The sequence below is a fragment of the Semicossyphus pulcher genome, unplaced genomic scaffold, assembly GCF_022749685.1.
Source record: "Semicossyphus pulcher isolate SPU_LCO1_2020_fin unplaced genomic scaffold, fSemPul1.0.p SCAF_7, whole genome shotgun sequence".
Taxonomy (NCBI): Eukaryota; Metazoa; Chordata; class Actinopteri; order Labriformes; family Labridae; genus Semicossyphus; species Semicossyphus pulcher.
This window is the reverse complement of record NW_027211748.1, coordinates 28,155,662-28,176,696: the sequence shown is the minus strand read 5'-3', so window position 1 is coordinate 28,176,696 and position 21,035 is coordinate 28,155,662. Positions and strand designations below refer to the sequence as shown.

Genomic DNA, 21,035 nt, shown 5'->3' with positions numbered 1-21,035 from the left:
CCCACCAGTTGAGAACCAAACATCATAATGTATTGAAGACTTGAAACTACCAACTGAGACCATAAACCCGACAACACAATGTTTACTGTGCTAATAAATCAAGTGAGAAGGAGGATCATTTTCTCATTGACTTTATACAATCAGACATTTTATTGCATCCAGTGGAATCGACCCTGCTGGTCATTAGAGAGAGTGCAGGACTTGTGCATTGACCCCATTGATGTCACATCTCAGACCTTGATGCACCCCTCTTATATGGCGTCTACTGTGTTTTACAATAGTCGTGCATGCACTGTAACGTTCTGCCTATACAAATGAGAACCCAAAAGCACGACAACAGACTAGGAATCAAAGTAAATAAAATATATTTATTTACAATCAATTCACAGATTAAAAAACACAAAAATAATATGAAGAAAACCTGAACTCACCCTGATATCAAACCTGACTACTAATAAACCGATTTGAGACAAGTACGAACTGGCACAGGACAAAGGGAGACGCCACTATTTAAACATGAGGAAGGGAATGACAGGTGAAACCGATGAGGAAGGGGCCAGACAATCACCAGACGCGGGAAACACAGGGGCAGGAAGTTAAGTGTTCGGAAACAAGAGGGAACAGGGTTACTTTCAAAATAAAACAGGAAATGAAAAAACATGAAAGAACGAGACAAAAATGGTAGCTTAACTGAAGGAAAATGACGAAACATGACATGCACTGTTTGGATGTTAGTGCAGAAACTTCATATGTGTAATGGTACCAGAGAACATTGAGACTCAGGTGCAGAAGAAAACAAGAAGCAATGGGTGGTTCAAAAGGGTCTGCTCTAGGCTGGCAAAAAAATGATGCTGTGCACAAAAGTCAGTCCAAAACATGCTTACAAATCCAGACAAAAAAAACAAATCCAAAAACTATGAAGAAGCTGGAAAGCGATGGACTCACAGGGATCGACAAGGACGATCTGGCAAGGGAAAACAAAGGACTAAATGGACGAGGTGGACTAGTGACATAATCAGGGGCCAGTGTGTGATGACTGCAGGAGCTGGTAATCAAGGGACCGGGAGACACATGAGGGCAGGAGCTTAAATGTCAGGAGATAAACAGAAAAAGTATTATGCAAGATTAACTGAATGTTACACAAGCTTAAAAACATATGTTAGGTAAAAAGGTTGCAGGTGTCCCTCTTGTGTTTCTCGCTTAACTGTTGAGTTATGTCACCGTTGTCCCAGATGTCTGAAATTACTCGATGAATGCCGTATTAAAGCTGGGGCAGGAAACGAGATTTTGAAAGTTTCTAATCCAATAAATGCCGAATCAAATCTCCAAAAACACCTGAACACACACTGCCTGCTTGATGGTAGAGGATGAGTCCATGCTTAGTGCAGGCCTGCAGCCTCAGAGACCTGATTCTTTCCCCTTTTTTTATTGATTGCTGTCAAGATGTAAAAAGAATTTCAACAAATATTATAAAAATGCCTCTAAAATTAAGTGTTAGCCTAGTTTTGACATTTAAACAGAAAGAATGGCTAAAACTGCAAAAGCATGGTCCACATTTTCATGACCAGAACCAGCCTTTAAAGAGACCCCCCGCTGTGAGCTGTATTTGATCTCTGCTCATCCTCTCTATGCAGCGGAGGAGGTTACAGTTTGTATGACAGCGTTATGATGGAGGTTGATGAGCCTGTGGCCGTGCCTAAACTATCAAATAGTGAATGAAAAATGCAGCTGCAGCAGTGAGGTGAATTTATAGGTGAGATTTACAGCTTCTGTGCTGGTTCCCGCGAGTCAAATCCTTGAAAAGAGAGGAGGAGAGTTTCCCACACACACGACTCACCTTCAGTTTTATTCCATGCTGAAATTCCTGCACAAACCTTCTAAAAACACTGAGGGAATGTGATGAATAAAAGACTCATGGAGGTGAGGAAGAAGAGAGATATCAGGTGAGCAAAGTGTGGGAACCTGTAGATATGGATTTACCTTAAAGGGCTCCTCTCTTTGACTGCAGAGGAATCAGTGTGTGTGTGTGTGTGTGTGTGTGTGTGTGTGTGTGTGAGAGAGAGAGAGAGAGGACGGAGGAAGACTTACAGAGACAGAGAGGAAGATGCAGCTCTGATAAAGGTCTTTGTACTCCCATCAGTCGTTACTGTCCTCCCCAGCCGGGTTCATTTTTACTTTATGAGCAGCTGCTGCAGAAATCAAACTCGTATTCTTCAGTGATTCAGTGGTCATACGTACACGTGTGTGAAGCAGCACACGTAATCCTGCACGGTGTGTGCTCTTCCTCCCCTCACAGCTGATCTGTTGATGTTGATTCACGCTGCAGCTGATCTCATTATTTTCCTCCCAGCTGTGTACGAACAGTCCTGCGAGGCGTACAAACACAACGGCAACACGTCGGGACACTTTTACATCGACGTGGACGGCAGCGGACCAATCAAACCACAGCTGGTCTACTGCAACGTGACAGGTGACACACACACACACACACACACACACACGCTTCCTCTCGTAATCACTCAACATGTTTATGAATATAATTTACATAATTGTAAATGATGATGCTACTCTTGTCACTCCCTGATCTAATTTATCTTCCATTCCCCCTTTTCCCTTTTTCATCTGTGTTATTTAATGTGTTTAATCATGTACGATATGAAGAAGATTGACACACCTTTTCTGTCTTGCTGCTTCATGTAATTTTTATACTTCATAAGTCTTTAAGAGGGGTCTTGTTCACGAGTGAGGGTAAAATGGATCGTGAGATTGACAGGCGGATCGGTGCAGCATCAGCAGTAATGCAGGCGTTGTACCAGACCGTGGTGGTGAAGAGGGAGCTGGGCCTGAAGGCAAAGCTTTCCATTTACCAGTCGATCTACGTTCCAACCCTCACCTGTGGTCACGAGCTTTGGGTAGTGACCGATAGAATGAGATCGCGGATACAAGCAGCTGAAATGAGTTTCCTTCGGAGGGTGTCTGGGCTCAGCCTTAGAGAGAGGATCAGGAGCTCGGAGATCCGGGGGGAGCTCAGAGTAGAGCCGCTTCTCCTTCGCGTCGAAAGGAGCCAGTTGAGGTGGTTCGGGCATCTGGTTAGGATGCCTCCTGTGCGCCTCCCTTTGGAGGTTTTCCGGGCACGTCCAACTGGGAGGAGACCCCCGGGGCAGACCCAGAGCTCGCTGGAGGGATTATATATCCCGTCTGGCCTGGGAACGCCTCAGAATTCCCCAGGAGGAACTGGAAAATGTTGCTGGGGAGAGGGACGCTTGGGTCACCTTGCTGAGATAAGCGGAAGATAATGGATGAATGGATGGATGGAAATCTTTAAGAGTGATGTTGGTCTTGGTTGAAGTTCTTGAAATCATTTCGCCTCTCATCCAAAAGGCTTCTTCAGTTCTTAACTGACGGATGGACGTAGCTAGCTTCTAGCTACTTTCGTGCTCAGTCCACCAGTCAGTTTAGAACTAGGTGAAACGTCTTCAAGAACTAAAAGCTTCGAATTACCTTTACCTGGATGACTGAGACCTTAACAGACAAGTTACTGATCAGTTTTCAGCAACAGTAATCTGTTATAGCTGTTTATCTTTCCTCCACCAGAGGAGAACACATGGATGGTGATCCAGCACAACAACACGGAGCTGACCAGAGTCCGACCGTCTCCAGGTGCAAACCAGCTCTCTGTCCATTTCGACTACTCTACTGAAGAGGTGCAGCTATTGGCCGCCATCAGCCAGTCAGAATACTGCGACCAGGAGCTGTCTTACCACTGCAGGAAGTCCCGCCTCCTCAACACTCCAGGTCCAAGTTTTTCTAGATTTATCCTTTTTTTAATCCCTTTTAATCTTATTTTTGGGAGAGCGCTGTAGTGTGTTTTTTTCTAAGCCTACAACACTTCAAATGCACATTTACATGAGAAAACACGAACAAGAGCCTGTTCTTCATTTACTAACTGGGGTAAATAAAAGTGAATGAAAGAATCGTTGAGCCAGCTCTCAGACAAAATCATTACACTCCCTGCTGCAAACATATTGGGCTTTTCTTTTTAACTAATTATTCAGATGAAGTCATTGTTCAAGCTTAGTTTAAACCTCCCCCTTTGGGAATCAGTATTGACTCAGGCTGGTTTTTCCTCTTGTTAGGTCATGTGTTTGCTCCTGCTTACATTGATGAGTATTAGAGGGCAAGTGTTAGAAAAAGAGGGAGAATCACTTCGATCGCCAAGTTCCATTGGATTTCCCTCGCAGCAGTTCATGCAACAGCACACACAAGTCCATAAACAAGAACAACAGAGCATCAGTCAGGGTGTGAAGACACTGCTAGACACAGCGGGGACAAATGTATTAACATGTATCCCTTTGTTGGTGTGTTGGTCCTCCACTCTCATCCAGATTAAATATCGCTAGAATAGCACAATTTGATTCTGAATATTAACTTGTTTCCTGTAGAATGAGAACACTGATTGCCATTTACAGTAGCCAATACAGCTGAAGTGCGTTATAGTCAAGGTGGAGTCAAAGTGTTTCATTGAATGAAAAATTGATTAATGCCCCCAAGTGCAGATGAAGTATTAATTTTTATGTTTTCTATGTTTTCCAGGAAATGACAAACTCTGAAATACTATTAAGAATTATTTCCAAACAAATTTTTTTGTCATCGCTGGGCCTGATCCCGGCATATAAGGGACGATCAAAGCAAGATATATTTGATAAAAAGCACTTCACCATCTTTTCTGTTTAATGGAATTGCCATGGAATTTTGTACAGACACTTGAGCACACAAAGGAGAAATGTTAGTGCAGCGTGACGATTGTGCTTTGAGTGAAATGTCCAAACATCTAGAGGATGGATGACTGTGAATTTCAGTTCAAGTCCCGCTTCGAGGTGAGGTGGGATGAGAGGGGGTCGAGGTAAGATGGGATGAGAGGGGGTCGAAGTAGTGCCGGATGAAAGGGGGTCGGAAAGGGTTGAGTTAGCCGTAGCCGTCAGGAACCTGGGGTTCGAGACTCAGGGTAGGGGCACGTCTCAATGCGCTTTCTGATTTAGCATCCCCCCGAGGTTCCTGTGTTGATGTAGGAGAGAAGAGAGGAATGGGGTTTGGGGGGGAGGGTCTTGAGGACTGAGACAAACGGGAGAGAAGGGGTTAGACAGGCTTATATGTGTGCACAAAGATAATTGCATTAGGGAGGCACAGGTATGAGAGCGAACAAGACACAGGTGATGGAGTTAGCGAGGGAGGCGTGGTCCTGTTCCTGAACCTTTGTTATAATAATAACTCCATGTGGGGCTGGTAGCTGGAGTGGTGCCAATCCTTTTGAGGTGTCCGTGAGCAAGGCACCGAATCCCCTAACTGCTCGGGGCACGTGTCCATGAGCAGCCCACTCACCCTCACATCTCTCCATTAACGCATCTAACACACTAATCTGAGGTAGGGGAAAATGGTAAACATACCTGCCGAACATCGACATTGTCACTGTGAGCATGTTAGCATGCTGACGTTAGCATTTAGATAATCACATCTTCAAAGTTTCTCCCGTGAAACTTCAAAGACCATATATAAGATAAACCTGACTGCTGAAGAAACTCTTTGGGAGGAGGTGATAAGATGATTGATGAAAATGGAGAAAGTGGATGAAAAAGAAGAATGGGTGGACAAATAGAAGTTCCATTATAAACTCGCTGCAGCTCTCTGGGAAAATAAAGAAGCGCTGACTCAACAGAGACCTTTCCAATCACCTTCTCTCACTGCTCCCCTCCTACGCACTCACACACTGTGAAATACATTCCTACTATCACCTCACTCCCTCCATAAAAACAATATATTCAGTGTTAGGTGTGGGAGCTGGCTATCATCCCTCTGCTTCAAACACTGGATGCATCTAGGGAGGCTGAGTGATGGGGAGTCTTTCCATACAGCACTTTTTATGACACAGTAAGGATTACGGGCCTCCCTAAGAGAGTGCATTGATGTTTTCTGTCCCGAGTTTTTACTTGATTATTGACCTGCTGTTGGTGCAGTTTTCTGAGCAGTGTTATCTCAAAGTTTTGGGCAGTAAAATGGGCCAGTATTTTGAATTAAGCAACTTAATGTGTTGTTATTAGCTCAGATTCATGTCCAGAAAGTAAACAGAACATCCTTTTGGTTCTTGAATAAAAGACAGTCCAAGTTTTTTTTTTAAGGGTTGGCTTAGACTGAATAAGAGGTGACGAGAGCATTCAATGTTCAATGAAGTAAAGGTTGTGTTCTCTCATGTGTGTTTCAGAGGGCTCTCCGTTCAGCTGGTGGCTCGGTGGTCCTGGTCTCGGTCGCCTCCAGACTTATTGGGGCGGAGCTCAGCCAGGCAGCCAGCAGTGCGCCTGCGGCCTGCAGGGCGACTGTGTGGACCCACAACACTACTGCAACTGTGACGCTGACCGCACAGAGTGGTACTGAGCTAAATCAATATACTGCACTGACATGGATCTTATAACTGTTTAAGCATCAGTGCGAATTTGCTCTTTGTTTGCGATTGGAGTGGAGATAAATCCACTGTTCATTTGAGGTATTGTTGTTTTGGGCTGCATGCTTTTATAGCACTGTTATAAAAGCTCTGCTGCACGTGCTTTTTAGTCCTCTTCCTTCCTCTTCCACCTCTTCCCCATCTCCTCCGTTTTGTCTTTCATCCCTATCCTACTCTGCCTCATCCTCGTCCTCTTCTTCCTCCTTCAGGGCTGAAGACTCGGGCCTGCTCATCCATAAGGAGAGCCTCCCCATTCGGTCTCTGGTGCTGGGTGACGTCCAGAGGCCGGGGTCAGAGGCCGCCTACGGGGTGGGACCGCTCCGTTGTCATGGAGACAGTAAGTCCGGCTCTGGTTGCCGTGTTACACACGATGGAAAGATGAAGAGAACAAACAATTATAATAATGTTTTGGTTTGAACACTTTAAATCCACATTCAACCGATTAGACAATGTTTTTTTTAATCAAGCAGCAAATTGAAATAATATCATGTTATTTCAAGGAGACTAATTCCTCCCAAGGCTGTTTTTGAAACGGGAGTACAGAATTTATATTTAACTTTTCATTCCACTTCCCAATTATGAGATAAATTAATTCCTCTGGGTACGCTACCTCAACACAGAGAAGCTGATTATCATTAGCAGAACAATGGCTAATGCATATTTCCTTTTAGTTTGTAGGCTCCTCATTAAAAGCATTACAAGGTAGCTTCCTGTGTATCCTCCTTTAATTATTCCTAATTACATCTGTTCTGTATCTACCCAAGTAGATACATAAGTAAAACAAGAGCATGTAACAGAAATCGTACCCTTGTGAGAGCTCATTATCTGAATGGTCTTGACTGTGAGGTTTCCTTGTTGTTTCTCAGAGAACTTCTGGAACGCTGCGTTCTTCGACAAAGAGACGTCGTACCTCCACTTCCCCACCTTCCACGGGGAGCTGAGCGCAGATATCTCCTTCCTGTTCAAAACCACGGCCGACTCCGGTGTGTTCCTGGAAAACCTGGGCATCAAAGACTTCATCCGGATCGAACTGAGCTGTAAGTAAGAGCTGCAGGGTGAAGATTTAATCCGGCTTAGAGTGGCGTGTCAATGAAACCTGGAAGTCAAAGTCTTAATCTGGATCTGTGTAGAAACCCAGAGGTTACAGACTTAATATGTACCGAACAACCCCACCGGGAAAATCGGGAAAAAATTTATTTTAGGTTCAGCTCAGCTGCCTTGACCTTCCTGTCCTCACTTTAACACAAAGTTTAACATTTTAGTTTCATACTTGAGCACATTACCCTCCTGACACTTCAGCATTATACCCACGTCATTGTGGAACAAGAAATTTCAAAGTCATGGGTGTTAATCTGCTGCTGCAGCAGGCTCCTCACTTCTGTGAAAACCTTAACACAGTTTTTTGGATCCTGCCTGCAGGGATTTGCTCCCCTTCAGACGCAGTAGCATGACTGAAGTCAGCCCAACGCTGTGCGAGGGGGTTGAGGTCAGTCTTCCACAGTAAAAACGACTTCCAAGAACCTGAAATTATTTCTCTTTCACATGAAATATTCCTCATAAAAATACCAATAACTGAAGGTGAGTTTAAGAAAGAATCATCCTTACTGATGACTCAGCTAATCTGCTTCATCAGGACTCTGTGGGGACCGTGTGATCAGATTTGATAACAGTCAAGAGGCATTCCATGAGTGCTCATATAGAGAACAACATCACTGGGACTTTTCACTCTGTGTATCACTCCGCCTCAGCCAGGTGTTCTGAATACTGTTAATTAACATCCCAGCAGACCGTGTGTGTCTACATTAATCAAGCTGGAACCTCTGAATCACACAGCAGACTCTTATTTCACTGGTTGATGATCAATTAAAACACATAAATGTACATGATAAACAACTGATCTGTGGTCACCTGTAAACACAGTGCAGGAGGATGTTTGGGTTGCCTGGCAACAAAAGCCCAGTTTCAGTTAAGCTGTGGAGCTAGTTGAGTTAGGTACTACTGGCTGCTTGTATAGCTGTTGTATAAAAGCACACTAGAGGTCATGATTTTGAACTGAATATGATGAAGGCTCATCGCTCCCTCTCGTGTGATATTGCTCAGTCGATTGAACAGTTGCTTAAATCTAATGTCATCACCTTGATCTAACATCACCTTTTTCCAGCTGGGCCACACAGACCAGCTGAATCAACACTTGTCATTGCCATTTGTAACGATGGGTGATAAAAAGAAGCAGCGCAATGTGTGTGTTCATCTGTCACCTGTCACCTACAGCATCAGGTGCCTTAAACACGTTGTCATACGCTCGTTTTGGGTAATCTATCGGAAAAGCAAGCAAAACTGTAACGCAAAAAGTTGTTAATTTACCTTCCTTAAAGAGCGGCTGTGGCTCAGTGGTAGAGTGGGTCGTCTCTCAATCGGAAGGTGGGGGGCTCAATCCCTCACTGCTGCAGTCACGTGTCCTTAGGCGTTTGTGAAAGGGTGAATCTAGTGTAAGAAGCGCTTTGAGTGGTTGAAAGACTAGAAGAGCGTTATTTAAGTGCAGTCCATTTTACCTCCAGGTTTACCATACTAAACCTGTGCTAGACCTCCTGCCTTATTAGTGGGTATCATCACTGCTTGTACACTAGCTACATATAGCTTGTACATATACATAAATACCTCTTATGTTGCGTAATGAGCAAATCTTATCTTGTGTCTTTAAAAAGTTAAAGTCACAAAATGAACGAAAAACTTTGTTTTGCTTTGCTTCCAGGACAGTTCATTGCCGAGAGTGATGGCACATAAATCTACTCTGTAGGTTTCTGGTGTCATTGCTCGGACAATATTTTCTGTCTGTCTGTATTTTTTGCATCTTTCTGACTGTTTGTATCATTTAGAATATGAGAGCAACAACCAAGAGCTTATTTGTGCCTGGGTTAGTGGTAATGTGCCTTTGACAGCATCTATTGTCATTTAAAATATGGCAGAAATCCCCACAGGAGTGTTCTTTACGATGCTTATGGGATAAGGTGCATGTTTTTCAGGCAGACATGGTGACGGATGTTTTGTAAGTCTTGTAAAGATGCCTTGAGTCCGTTATTAGAGTCGGTCGAAGTTGCTGTTTTTGGCTCAATCTGCCCATTTCATCAGATTTGTTTGGATTTGCATTTTTCTAGAAATGGGAAATGAAAAGACTGAAGATACTGCTGCACCATCAGCCCCTCTCCTCAGGGAAATCATTGTCAGCGCGGTTGTTCCAGCTCTGAACACGGCTGCTCTGTCCACAGATCGCTCTGTGACGCTGCGGCCGAGAGAACGATCTCTAAATGAAGTCAGCTGAAGATCCTCGGATATTGGCTCATGTTGTTCTTTGCTCACAGAGTAATACATCTTCCTCCTCCAAAAACAGAAAGGATGAGGGATGAGATGTCTGAGCTCTCCGAAATCCACTCCTTTTGTTCCAAGGAACAAGCAGACCGCTTGTGAGAGGCAACAATAGAGAGCCGAAGTGAAAACTTTTTGGTTTTGTTCCAGAAGAAAAGCTCATTCTGAATCCCCCTCATGGGTGCAACATTGCCAAGACCTAAAAATCCAGCATTGGAGCAGAGCCTTTCTCAACAGTACGCCATGTGGCACACCTCAGTCAAACTTTGTTGTATGTTTTATTTTTATGTATTCTTAAGCCGTCTTTAAAAAACACTGTTTGCCATATGCCTGAGAAACTTACGCCCACAGTTTGTCTAAAGAGGAAAATTCATTGGCAGGTGTCGCCCACAATCAATACAATTGATAAAATATGCATCTTCAACTAATCGTGATAATGCACTCACGCTTTTACATACAGATCCACTCCAATTTTAAAGCCATACATTAGCTGCATTGCATCATCTGATACTGTAAAACACTGCTTTGTACTTTGTGTATTGTCACCCTGCAAGTAGTCATTAATTGTCACAGCCTTCAGCCCACTCTAGTCAATTTTTGCTGTACTTTTGGATGAGAGAGGGCACCCAGACACAGTGTACCTCAGACTGGCACTGAGCCTAACATTAAAACGGTGTCCAAGGGGCGCCGGTTTAGCTCAGCGCGTCCCATATATAGAGGCTACAGTCCTCCTCGGTTCAGCTCACACCCTCGGTCCTTTTCAACGTATCATCCCAACTCTCTCTTCCCCCGTTTCCGACACTACCCACTGTCCTCCCTCTTAATAAAGGCAAAAAGTCATTGTTATCTCACCTGTCTTATTCTCCCTCCTGTCAGCTTCCACTCAGGTGGTTTTCTCCTTCGATGTGGGTAACGGGCCGCTGGAGGTCCACGTGGAGTCGAGCGTCCCGCTGAACGACAACCGCTGGCATCGAGTGAGAGCTGAGCGGAACGTCAAGGAGGCGTCGCTTCGATTGGATGAACTTCCTGTTGCCACGCAGGAAGCTCCTGCTGACGGGCACTTCCACCTGCAGCTCAACAGCCAGCTGTTCATCGGTGAGCAGGACAACATTTCACTCTGTCGCTGCAATGCTTTAAGTTTTCTGTTTTCTTTAGTTTTTCTCCCACACACGAGCACTCTTTGTTTTAAATAGATAATAGATAATTTCCATCTTCCCATTCAATATGTTTTTTCTTCTGCAGTTCTCCAATTTATTTATTCATTCATTACAAATGTTTCTGTCCAGTTCTGCCACATTTTCCTCTCCGACTGAAATCACCCTGAGTTTGGCGTGTGTCCTCATTATTTCTCTGTTTTTTACTGACAACAACTCAGGAAGAAAACTTACTTTTATGCATAACAATGAAGTTGCTTTTAAGTTGAGCACCAATTGCTAGCATGTTTTCAGTTTTAATATAACTAATAAATGGGCCAGGTACGGACAGGTCACTGATACAGGATCAAAATTGGATTAAAGCTCCACAAAGCTTTTGGAGTGTTTATTAGGTAAATGGCCAAAACTACCACGGAACATTTCACCGACATGCACAGATACTGTGTCGAGTTTATTTGTGTTTGATCCACAAAAGAAACTTATAGATTAAAATTCAGCAAAAACATAAACTCTAGAGGCTTCTTCTGGATTTACTGTTTGGTAACACTTTTGTATATTAATGTCATGTTAAGATATAGACAATAATACAGATTGTTACCTGTACAGATGCTGCTATTTGGCTTTACAGAGCAGAAAGGGTAGAAAGTCCAAAAATCACAGCTGGTTCAAACAACCTAAGCTGGCGTGGTAAGTGATGTTACATGCTGAAGATGCCTTTTGACACATTTCTCTCAGGTGGTCTAACACTGCACCTCTCCCACCATGGAAGCACCGTTTAGAAATCATTAGCACGTTATACGGGATGAGATCCTCATGCCTTCGCTGTATACTCTGTTTTCATAGATGCTAATCTGTGATCAGCTCCATCGCGTTGTTTGATCAGCAGTATTGGATGTAAAAGGTGCTGAATCTGCACGTCTATTCAACACCTCTGCCTCCTCTTCATCCACATCCCTACAGTTTAAACTCCTGCTAGACTGCAATCCACAAACACTACGATTAGCAGGCCGGATCTCCTGCGACAGACTCAAACATAAACCGTGAAATACTGAATTGCAATTGTCCAAATGCCTTTAACTGTTAAGCACGATTGAGTAAGAAAGTGTCGGTGGTTTCGGACCACTGACCAATACTCACATCCTTTAGATAACGCATGCATCAGGGAGTGCTCATGTAGTGTAGCGTGTGATGTGGTTTCTTGCGTTATCTCTAAATGGCGCTGAACCTGTTCGTGATTTATCAGGCTGTCACATAATTAACCATACGCTCACAGAAAATCTCTATTACGACATTCGTCAATACTGCCACCCTGATTATCTCGGTTCAGTTCTGCAAATAAACTTCTCTGTTTGACCTCTCGCTCTCTGTCTGAAAACCTGCAGGAGGAAAAAAAGAAAAATCCATGATCTGTAATCAAGTTTTATCTTTGTGCAAATATTATGTATGTCACTTCATATCAGTAAACACACAGTGTGGAGGGAAAACAAGTCAACAAACATCGATGAGATTGGATGCAGGCGGCAGCAGCAGCAGGGAAATCGAGCTGAATATTGATTTGCAGAATATGTTTAGACAATAATTCGCTCTAAGGTCAGCACCATCCGCCTGAACCTGTGTTTGTTTACCTCTGAATTACCCCCGCAGTACACTGGAATTAGTCTGACGGATGTATGTGAATGAATGGGAACATGCTGGTATTTATTCTCAGACTGGTTTCGTAGCAGAGCTTTGCAGGAGCGACATGACCAAGTAAAAAGGTAGTCACAGTCACAGTGTCCTTGAGTGAGGCACTACACCCTGAATGTACCTGCTGAGGAATCTAAAATGTAGGCAAGGTTACACAGTGAGTGGTAAGAACACGATAATAAAGAAGCACCAGTAGCTCTGGATGTGCTTAAATGAGCCATTTTTGTTGAAAATAAGGCTAAAAAATGAATGTTAACGTTCTCAGGGTTACCTTTGATTTACCCAGCGGTGATAAAACTCAACAGATCTTTTAATTACAGTTATTAATCACTATAAGTAGCTATCGAACAATTGACCAACTATTTATTGCAATCAAAAGCAGAAAAATACAAAACTTCTTCTTAGTTTTATACATTAATTTAAGCAGATTTTAAAGGACTCTGTATCCTTAATCAACCCCAACAGTTTTGCTTAATTTACACAAAAGATATCTGCGGCTCATTTGGCAAAACGTGATGCCACATTCTGTAGCATGTCCCTCCGACAGACGGTCAGACACTTCGCCTAGTGAAGATTAATAATAATAAGATTTATTTAAAAAATCCCACAACTGTTTCGGCAATCCCAAAAAAAGTGGGGTGCTAAAAAATAAAACATTTAACTCCTTCACCGTTCTCTCTACCATTTCACCTCAGCTGCGTTACTTTTACGATCGGCGGAAGTCTCTTTTCGTCCTTTCAAATAAAAAAAGCTTCCATTATCAAAACAGGAAGTGAAGTAATATTAAGGCAGGAAAAGAGGCAAAATAAAAGCATCAGAAATCACAGTTATACGAGGCAATCTCTTCTCCAGAGTCAAACTAAACTGGGTTGCTTACACATACTAAGCCATGAAATTTCTTTGCCTTTAGCATCACCGGGATGTTTTTTATTCACACATTCATGTCCCATCAAGGATGAAATGTCACTCACTTACTCACTAGGGACATCAGCTGGTTTCTGATCAAATACCTGCAACACTCTGTACTTTCTTTTGTTACTATTTTAAAGAGGAACGCACTAAAACAAGATAATGAACCACAGACTGTATAAAAAAGATGGACGACATGACAGCTCCCTGAAAGTGAAGCCAAACCCTCTCTATCGCCCCCTGCTGACTGGCTGCAGTATAGGTCATAAAGCCTGCCTCCTCCATGTTAACAGATGGGACATGAGTCAAACTATAAAATCAAAATACACGCCAAATACATTTTTTTCAAACTTGGTTTCTGTCATTATAGTTAGTTCTTATCATGCTGATTTATGTCCACGTGTTAATTTTTCTGACAAGTTTACTTTTAATTAGTTATTTGATGCTGCAAAAAGGGGGCGTGGCCTCATGATTGACAGCTCTGTTGACAAATACGGCTCCTGCAGCGTTCTGTTCCCGAGTAGCAGAGTAGAGGAGGAACGGTGAGAAGAGACGTAACTAAAGCAATCACTTCAGTCACTGAAGTTTCCATACCTGTGAACGTTAACCTCAGACCAACACAAGAAGCTGTTCTGCTGTTAAACACGCAGACGTGCAGGATCTTTGCTGTTTTGTCTTTAAGTTAAATGTGTGTTTCCGTAAGCGGAAGGGGCGGGACATTGTTACCTCGGCTCCACCTGCCGATCTCTAACAGCAGTCTTTGGCTCCAAATGACGTCACCAGCACGTGATGGCAGCGCCCGCCTTGGGGGGGGTATTTTGGCTTCAAAAGAGTACAATGAGAGTAGATGGAGACACACTGTCCATCTTTTTATACAGTCTGTGATCTGAACATCAAACATCAGTATGTCAGCAGGTTTGTCTAGCTTGTCCAGATTTCCTCCAGAGCCACATAAGATATGATTTTCACATGTTGTGTTTTGCTCTTCATGACGAGTTAAAACATCTTTATGTGTTTATTTGCAATATTAATTTTATCTCTGTGTTTACCTAGGTGTGTGAAATTGGGCTCTGCAGGCTTACTATGTACATATACAATATCCTATTGTCTGCAGTGTATTCATGAGCACACAGTCCCTCCCAGTAACAGTATGTAAGGAAAAACATTGAGTTATTTGGATTCCCCAGCCTCAACATCGGCCTGTTTAATTCATAAGCCATCCTACCACATGCACTGTCTTCACTGAGTCTTGATTTTCAAGCAAACCGTTCCCATTGTTTGAATTATAAGCCGCTTTGTTGGTTTGCAGAAATTCATGAGCCACAATTCAATATACACTATATTTATGAGCCGTAATCCTGGCTGGCTTTATAAGCCTGTGACTTCCATTGTTTTGATTAATAAGCCGTGTTATTGCCTTGCACAGAGTTATAATCTACTGCATTGTTCATTTTCCAAATCCTTTATTGCTGTTGGTATTATATGTGCTAAAAGTCCACACACAGCATTTTTAAAGGACTGCAGAAATACCTTCCTTTGTGAAGGTTTGTAAGCAATTATTTTGCCCTGTTTGAATAGTTAAGCCTTTGTAGGTTTGTGCTGCATCGCTGTAATGGAAATGATTTGCTTAACAGTGAGTTTATTTCTCTGTTCTGCTGTGTGTAGTCAAAGCACCGTCCTGTACGAGGAGTCCTTTCATCTTCCCTTTCCCTCCAAATGCAGCCGTGTGGACGTAAGGTTATTCTGTATTAAGATCCTGATAAGTCAAAGTTAGCTGGTAATTTGTGTCTTGTTCTTCTCGTCCTCTTTGCAGCAGCATTTAACACGTTTTAGTTCCTAAGTTTACCATTTTGAAAACGTGCTGCGGTCGCTCTCTTATGTTTTCAACATCACATATCCTCCGTATGAAGGTGGAACTTACCTTAAATGGAAAACAGCAAAAACTAGTTTATTAGCAACAGTTTTTCAATCCTTGAACCGTGGCAGGGACCAGACGTCACGACACTGCAACCACGAGGAAACGATGTGATTTAGCAAGGTGAATTATTAATAGTTAACCCTTATAGACTATGGTATGTTACTTTAAGCTTCATTTACTGACTTATTTGTATGTTTTGAGGATAAATAGAGTAGAGAGAGATCATGCCTCAGCCAGACAAATATGATTTGCAGACCTGCCAATAGATCGGGGCTGCCCCTGTTTAACTTGATGGTACAGTATGCAGACTGAGTGCAGGACTATTTTAGCACGGTGGTGCAGTGGTTAGCGCTGTTGCCTCACAGCTGGTTTGAGTCCCAGCTAGGACGTAGTGGGCCTTTCTGTGTGGAGTCTGCATGTTCTCCTCGTGCATGCGTGGGGTTCCTCCCAGTGCTCCGGCTTCCTCCCACAGACCAAAGACATGCTCGTCATTGGTAGGTGTGAGCGTGAAAGGTTGTCTCTATGTGTCGGCCCTGTGATTGACTGGCGATCAGTCCAAGGTGTACCCCACCTCTTGTCCAATGACAGCTGGGATAGGCTCCCCCCCAGAACCCTGAACAGTATAAGCAGTATAGATAATGAATGGATGGATTAACCACTGGTTAACAACATTACAGTCAATATAGAAAGGGTCTTAATGGTTAAAAAATGTCATCAAAATAAATCATTTAAAACCCAGTGTGCGTACTGCCACTGAGGAATCTTTGCATTTCAACAAATCCATTATAGAACGAAAGAATCGATGTAAATAATTTAGGGTTAATTGGAATTGTCATGTTTATTTATAGGGATTGATGTACAAATACTCCTTTCTCCTGTGTGCAGCACAAGCTGGCCAAACTGAAGTGTACACACAGAGTCTTTGATGATTTGTTTGATCTGTATCTGACACGCCTCACAGCTCAGATCCAGCTTCACACAGTATATTTAGACTTTAATTCTCTTTTCCGAGCCGAGCATTACTGCCTGATATGTTGTTCATCCTCAGCAGCTCCGGCAGATTGGATTCATTCTTTCTATGTTTTGCTCCGTAAGCTTGATGTAGAGCCGTGCACCTGCATCGCCTTTGATGATTACGCTGATCTCCATTTCACTGATTATTTTCCGCTCTCATGTACTCTCATGTGCTTTGGTACACACTATGCAGATTTCACGTTGAGACTTGTGAGGTACACTACTTGATGTGAGGTTGAAAGTCTGTTGCCACTGATGGCTTTGCTCCTTTGGTGTAGGTGGAGTTTATCTGCATTTGGGTTCTTTGATGTTTTCTTTGATCTCCACGTCACAAATCCCTCATTACGCTCTTGTCAGTGTGTTCCGTAAGCAGGGTCTGTATTTGATGTGCAGAGAGCATAATCCATGTTGGATCTGAAGAACTGCAGGGTGTCTATAGTTAAAACCCTCCCCGCTTTGATAGTGTCACTGTTAGTAGAGTTTGTCGAACAATAATGTTTCCCTGTCTCTGTGTTGTTGCTTTGATCCAAGGTGGTACTCCTCAGGGATCTTTCCCCGGCCCCTGCTAGTATAACAACTTTGCACATGCTGCTGTGTTAACATCAGGCAATGCAAAATGTTTCCTATTATTGTGATGGAGGATTTACTTCATCTGTTGGGCTTCTGTCCCTTTAAATTATGCAAAGAAAATATTAGCTGGCAGTTGATACACTTCTGTTTAAATATGGCTTAAAGTCTCCCCCGTTACATCACCAGGAAGGATGAAACAGCTACTGTCACAGCAAACACAACCCTAGGAAAAGGTACGCCAGCTCTCGTCTAGGGCTTCCAGGACTCTGTCGTCCATGCGTTTGAGTCCCTGGTGTTTGTTGTTGACTCCTTGCCCGGCGCCTCGCCCTCCGCACCGACACGTCCTTACGTCAGTACTCCTCTTGAAAGTTAATTTGTGACATAAACATGCAGACAGTTACTTTAAACAAACTCAGTAGGGGAAACTTGACAATCTGTCCTCTCTTGCAGCACTCACAAACATTTCCTCCTGCGGCAACCTCTCCGCATCTGTTTCCCATCCCTCTTTTAATTAAACGCTGGCTGTGCCACAAGGTAGCCTGACAGCCAAAAAGGACAGCCAATAGTCAAGGAAAGCCAGTAGGAAGTGCAACTCCCTACTTGCAGGCCTCCGTGCATGCACATTCAAACCTCTGCAGATGATCCAGAACGCAGCAGCGTGACTGGTCTTCAGCCAACCCAAAACAGCACACATCACTCCACTGCTCATATCCCTCCACTGGCTCCCAGTCGCCGCTTGCATCAAATTCAAGGGCCCTGAGTCTCTAAACTAGACTCTTCTCCTCAGTCGCCCCCCGGTGGTGGAACGAGCTACCAAACTCCAGTCGGTCCGCAGAGTCCCTTTCACCTTTAAGAAGAAGCTAAAGACCCAGCTCTTTATGACCTCTGACCTTTATGATGTTGATGCTATTGATGATGACACTGAGGATGTTGTTGATGTTGATCAGGATATTCATGATGATGATGATGATGATATTGACCTTGTTCATGTTGTTGACGACGATGGTATACCAAAAAAACTGCTTCTATGCCCTGTGCATCATCTGTGCACTTCCTGTCAGCACCAGTGTCCGATCGCACTTGAAGCTGTTTGTTGGCTCTTACTGACTCCGCCCCCTCCTGTCTCGATTGTTGCTTGTGTTGTATTAACTCTCAGATGTACGTGACAAAAACGTCTGCTAATGAAATTGTAACATTATAACATTGTAAGTCAATAGCACAAGCCTATGTACGTAAAATCACCAGGGAGAAGTCAGCTGACTACCACTGAGCATTTCAGTGAGCAACATCCAACCTCCTAGCTGAACATGATCTTCTAATGTCGAGCTGAAGCTTACGTCTTCACTTCACACTGATCAGTTCACTTCACATTGTTGGTCAATTTCGGAGATCAAAAATGACGCCTAATTTTATTCTCATTTGCAAGTTTCTACCACTTAGATTAACGCCTCTCTTCTTCCCCATAGTAATGGTCTGAGTATATGCTTGTCACTGCAGAAAGTACTGAATGTTTACATGGACCAGAACGGTTTTCTTAGGTTTAAAGGTGTAGTGCTTTCGTGGTAACTGTGTCTGATGATAATTATATAATAAAAACACAAAACACTTTTTGATTAATATGCATAAAATGAGGTATAATAACTGAGGTACACTTAAATATGTCCATATCCATCCATTAGCTATACCGCTTATCCTGCTCAGGGTCGCGGGGGGCTGGAGCCTATCCCAGCTGTCATTGGGCGAGAGGCGGGGTTACACCTGGACCGATCGCCAGTCAATCACAGGGCTGACACATAGAGACAGACAACCTTTCACGCTCATATTCACACCTACGTGCAATTAAGAGTCACCATTGAACCTAACGAGCAAGTCTTTGGACTGCGGGAGGAAGCCGGAGTATCCGAAGAGAACCCATTAATGCACAAGGAGAACATGCAGACTCCACACAGAAAGGCCCACTACAAGCGAACCGGGAGTCGAGCGAGGAACCGTCTAGCTTTGAGGCAACAGCGCTAACCACTGCACCATCGTACAGCCCGTTCCACCCATATGAAAGACTGGATAAAGATTACAAAGGAGGATAGTCCTCACAGCGCTGAACAGGATGAGCTGTATCGATAATTGATGAAGAGAAGTTTTAGTAGATCCTTTTCAAGTAATGTTGAATAATGATTATCAGAAGTAAAAGAGATTAAAAATGACTTTACATTGTGTTGTGTCAGAGGAAATGTTGAGGCAACTCTCATCTCCTGTGTTGCTCAGCTGGTTCAATAATTCATAGGAGTGAAATCAGAGCGGAGAGAGGAGGCCTGGAGGAGAGAGCAACAGAGCTCAGTGATTTATTGGTGTGAAAGCTGCTGCTGTGGCTGAACAATAGGAAGTTGTTAGCTTCAAACTTTGAGAGCAAAGAGCTGCCAAGTTTGTGCTCTGAGCAACAATGGGAGTTTCAATCTGTGATCTCTGCAGAAATGGGGGGCTGTCATGTTTGAACTCGGCGAACAATAGGGGAGTGTGTTACACCTCAGAAAGAATTTACAAAGTTCAATACAGAGTTTGGTCTTTTGTAGCTTTAAGCATTGAAGAATAAAGTGAGTATTTGCAGCATGTCCTGATAGATTGGCAGACACTTTAAAACACTGAGCAGCCAGAATGGCGTCAGTCAGAAGCACGGATGATGAAAGTTGCCTTCAAAAGCTGTTCCCCACCTCCAGCTCGTTGCCTCATTGCCGTTTCATCGTTGTGTCATTTCATCAGAAGTGTGTTGACATTTTGCAGGCGACATGTGGATGTGCTGCAGCTGACTGGAGGAGGAGAAATGGAAAACGAGAGAGAGAAAGAAAGCATAAAGTCAGCACACAAAGAAATGAGCGACAGGCTGACTAAAGGAATATGTCTGTGTGTTGCAGTAGATCTAAAGTCAGCAATATCCGTCACCTCTTTGGCCTGGGAGCTCTTGCCTCGCCTAATAGAATGTAAATGTAATGCTAATGTCATGCACTGTTTTTGTGTTGTCAGGAGGCACTGCGTCCAGGCAGAAGGGCTTTCGCGGCTGTATTCGCTCCCTGCAGCTGAACGGCGTCACTCTGGACCTGGAGGAGAGGGCGAAGATCACACCCGGGGTTCGACCCGGCTGCCCGGGTCACTGCAGCAGCTACGGCTCGCTCTGCCAGAACCGGGGCCGCTGCGTGGAGAGAGCCACCGGCTTCCACTGTGACTGCAGCCTGTCAGCATACACCGGAGTCTTCTGCCACACAGGTACACACATGTAAAGACACACTTTCCTGTTTCAGGTGGATCTCCGATGCTCCGAGGCATCAAAGATACTCGCTGGGTCGTGCAATAAGATTGATTCAGAAGTAGCAGTATGTATTTACCCACTTTTAGGTATAATTGCAGGATGTGTGTCAACATACCAAGCATAAGAATGACACAGCAGAGAAGTGAATCTCGTTGTAAAGGAGGTTTGGAAGATTGTTTGGATATTTTTATTGTCAAGGATGGCATGGCAAGCAGCAGCAGAAGGATCCAAATGCAGATGGAAACAGATTTATTGTGTAAAAATAGCTTACTGGCAGGCGGGCAAACCAGTGACAAGTAACAGGCCGGTAGGTAGGCAGACGGATGTGCAACCGAAGAAAAACTCCAAAAGCAAAACAACAAGAAAGCAAAGCAACAAAGCATGACCGGAATAAACTGGCAAACAAACAAGGGAAATGGTTCAGGAATATATGGATCGAGCTGATGAGGGGAGTCCAGACAGATGAGCAGGGAGAGTCAGGCAATTGCAGTACTGATTAGAAGTAGCAGGTGTGTAGATGGGAAAAGACGGGAAAGCCAGAGAGTACCTAGTAGAGAAGGTGGGAAACGATTGGAGGAACAGGGGGACAGACTGCCACACTGATGCCTTTTTTAGCCTTTAATCTCATCA

At 43.6% G+C, this 21,035-nt stretch overlaps 1 protein-coding gene across 1 annotated transcript in view; it reads left to right on the top strand.

The window, feature by feature from the left end:
* The window catches only part of LOC138611079 (contactin-associated protein-like 4), a 72,379-nt gene that overhangs the window by 34,554 nt on the left and 16,790 nt on the right, over positions 1 to 21,035 (top strand). The window contains exons 10-16 of the mRNA XM_069683989.1: positions 2,351 to 2,470; positions 3,595 to 3,795; positions 6,257 to 6,419; positions 6,703 to 6,830; positions 7,360 to 7,530; positions 10,733 to 10,951; positions 20,123 to 20,362. Coding sequence (XP_069540090.1) covers positions 2,351 to 2,470; positions 3,595 to 3,795; positions 6,257 to 6,419; positions 6,703 to 6,830; positions 7,360 to 7,530; positions 10,733 to 10,951; positions 20,123 to 20,362 — 1,242 coding nt within the window. The remainder of the gene's footprint in view (positions 1 to 2,350; positions 2,471 to 3,594; positions 3,796 to 6,256; positions 6,420 to 6,702; positions 6,831 to 7,359; positions 7,531 to 10,732; positions 10,952 to 20,122; positions 20,363 to 21,035) is intronic.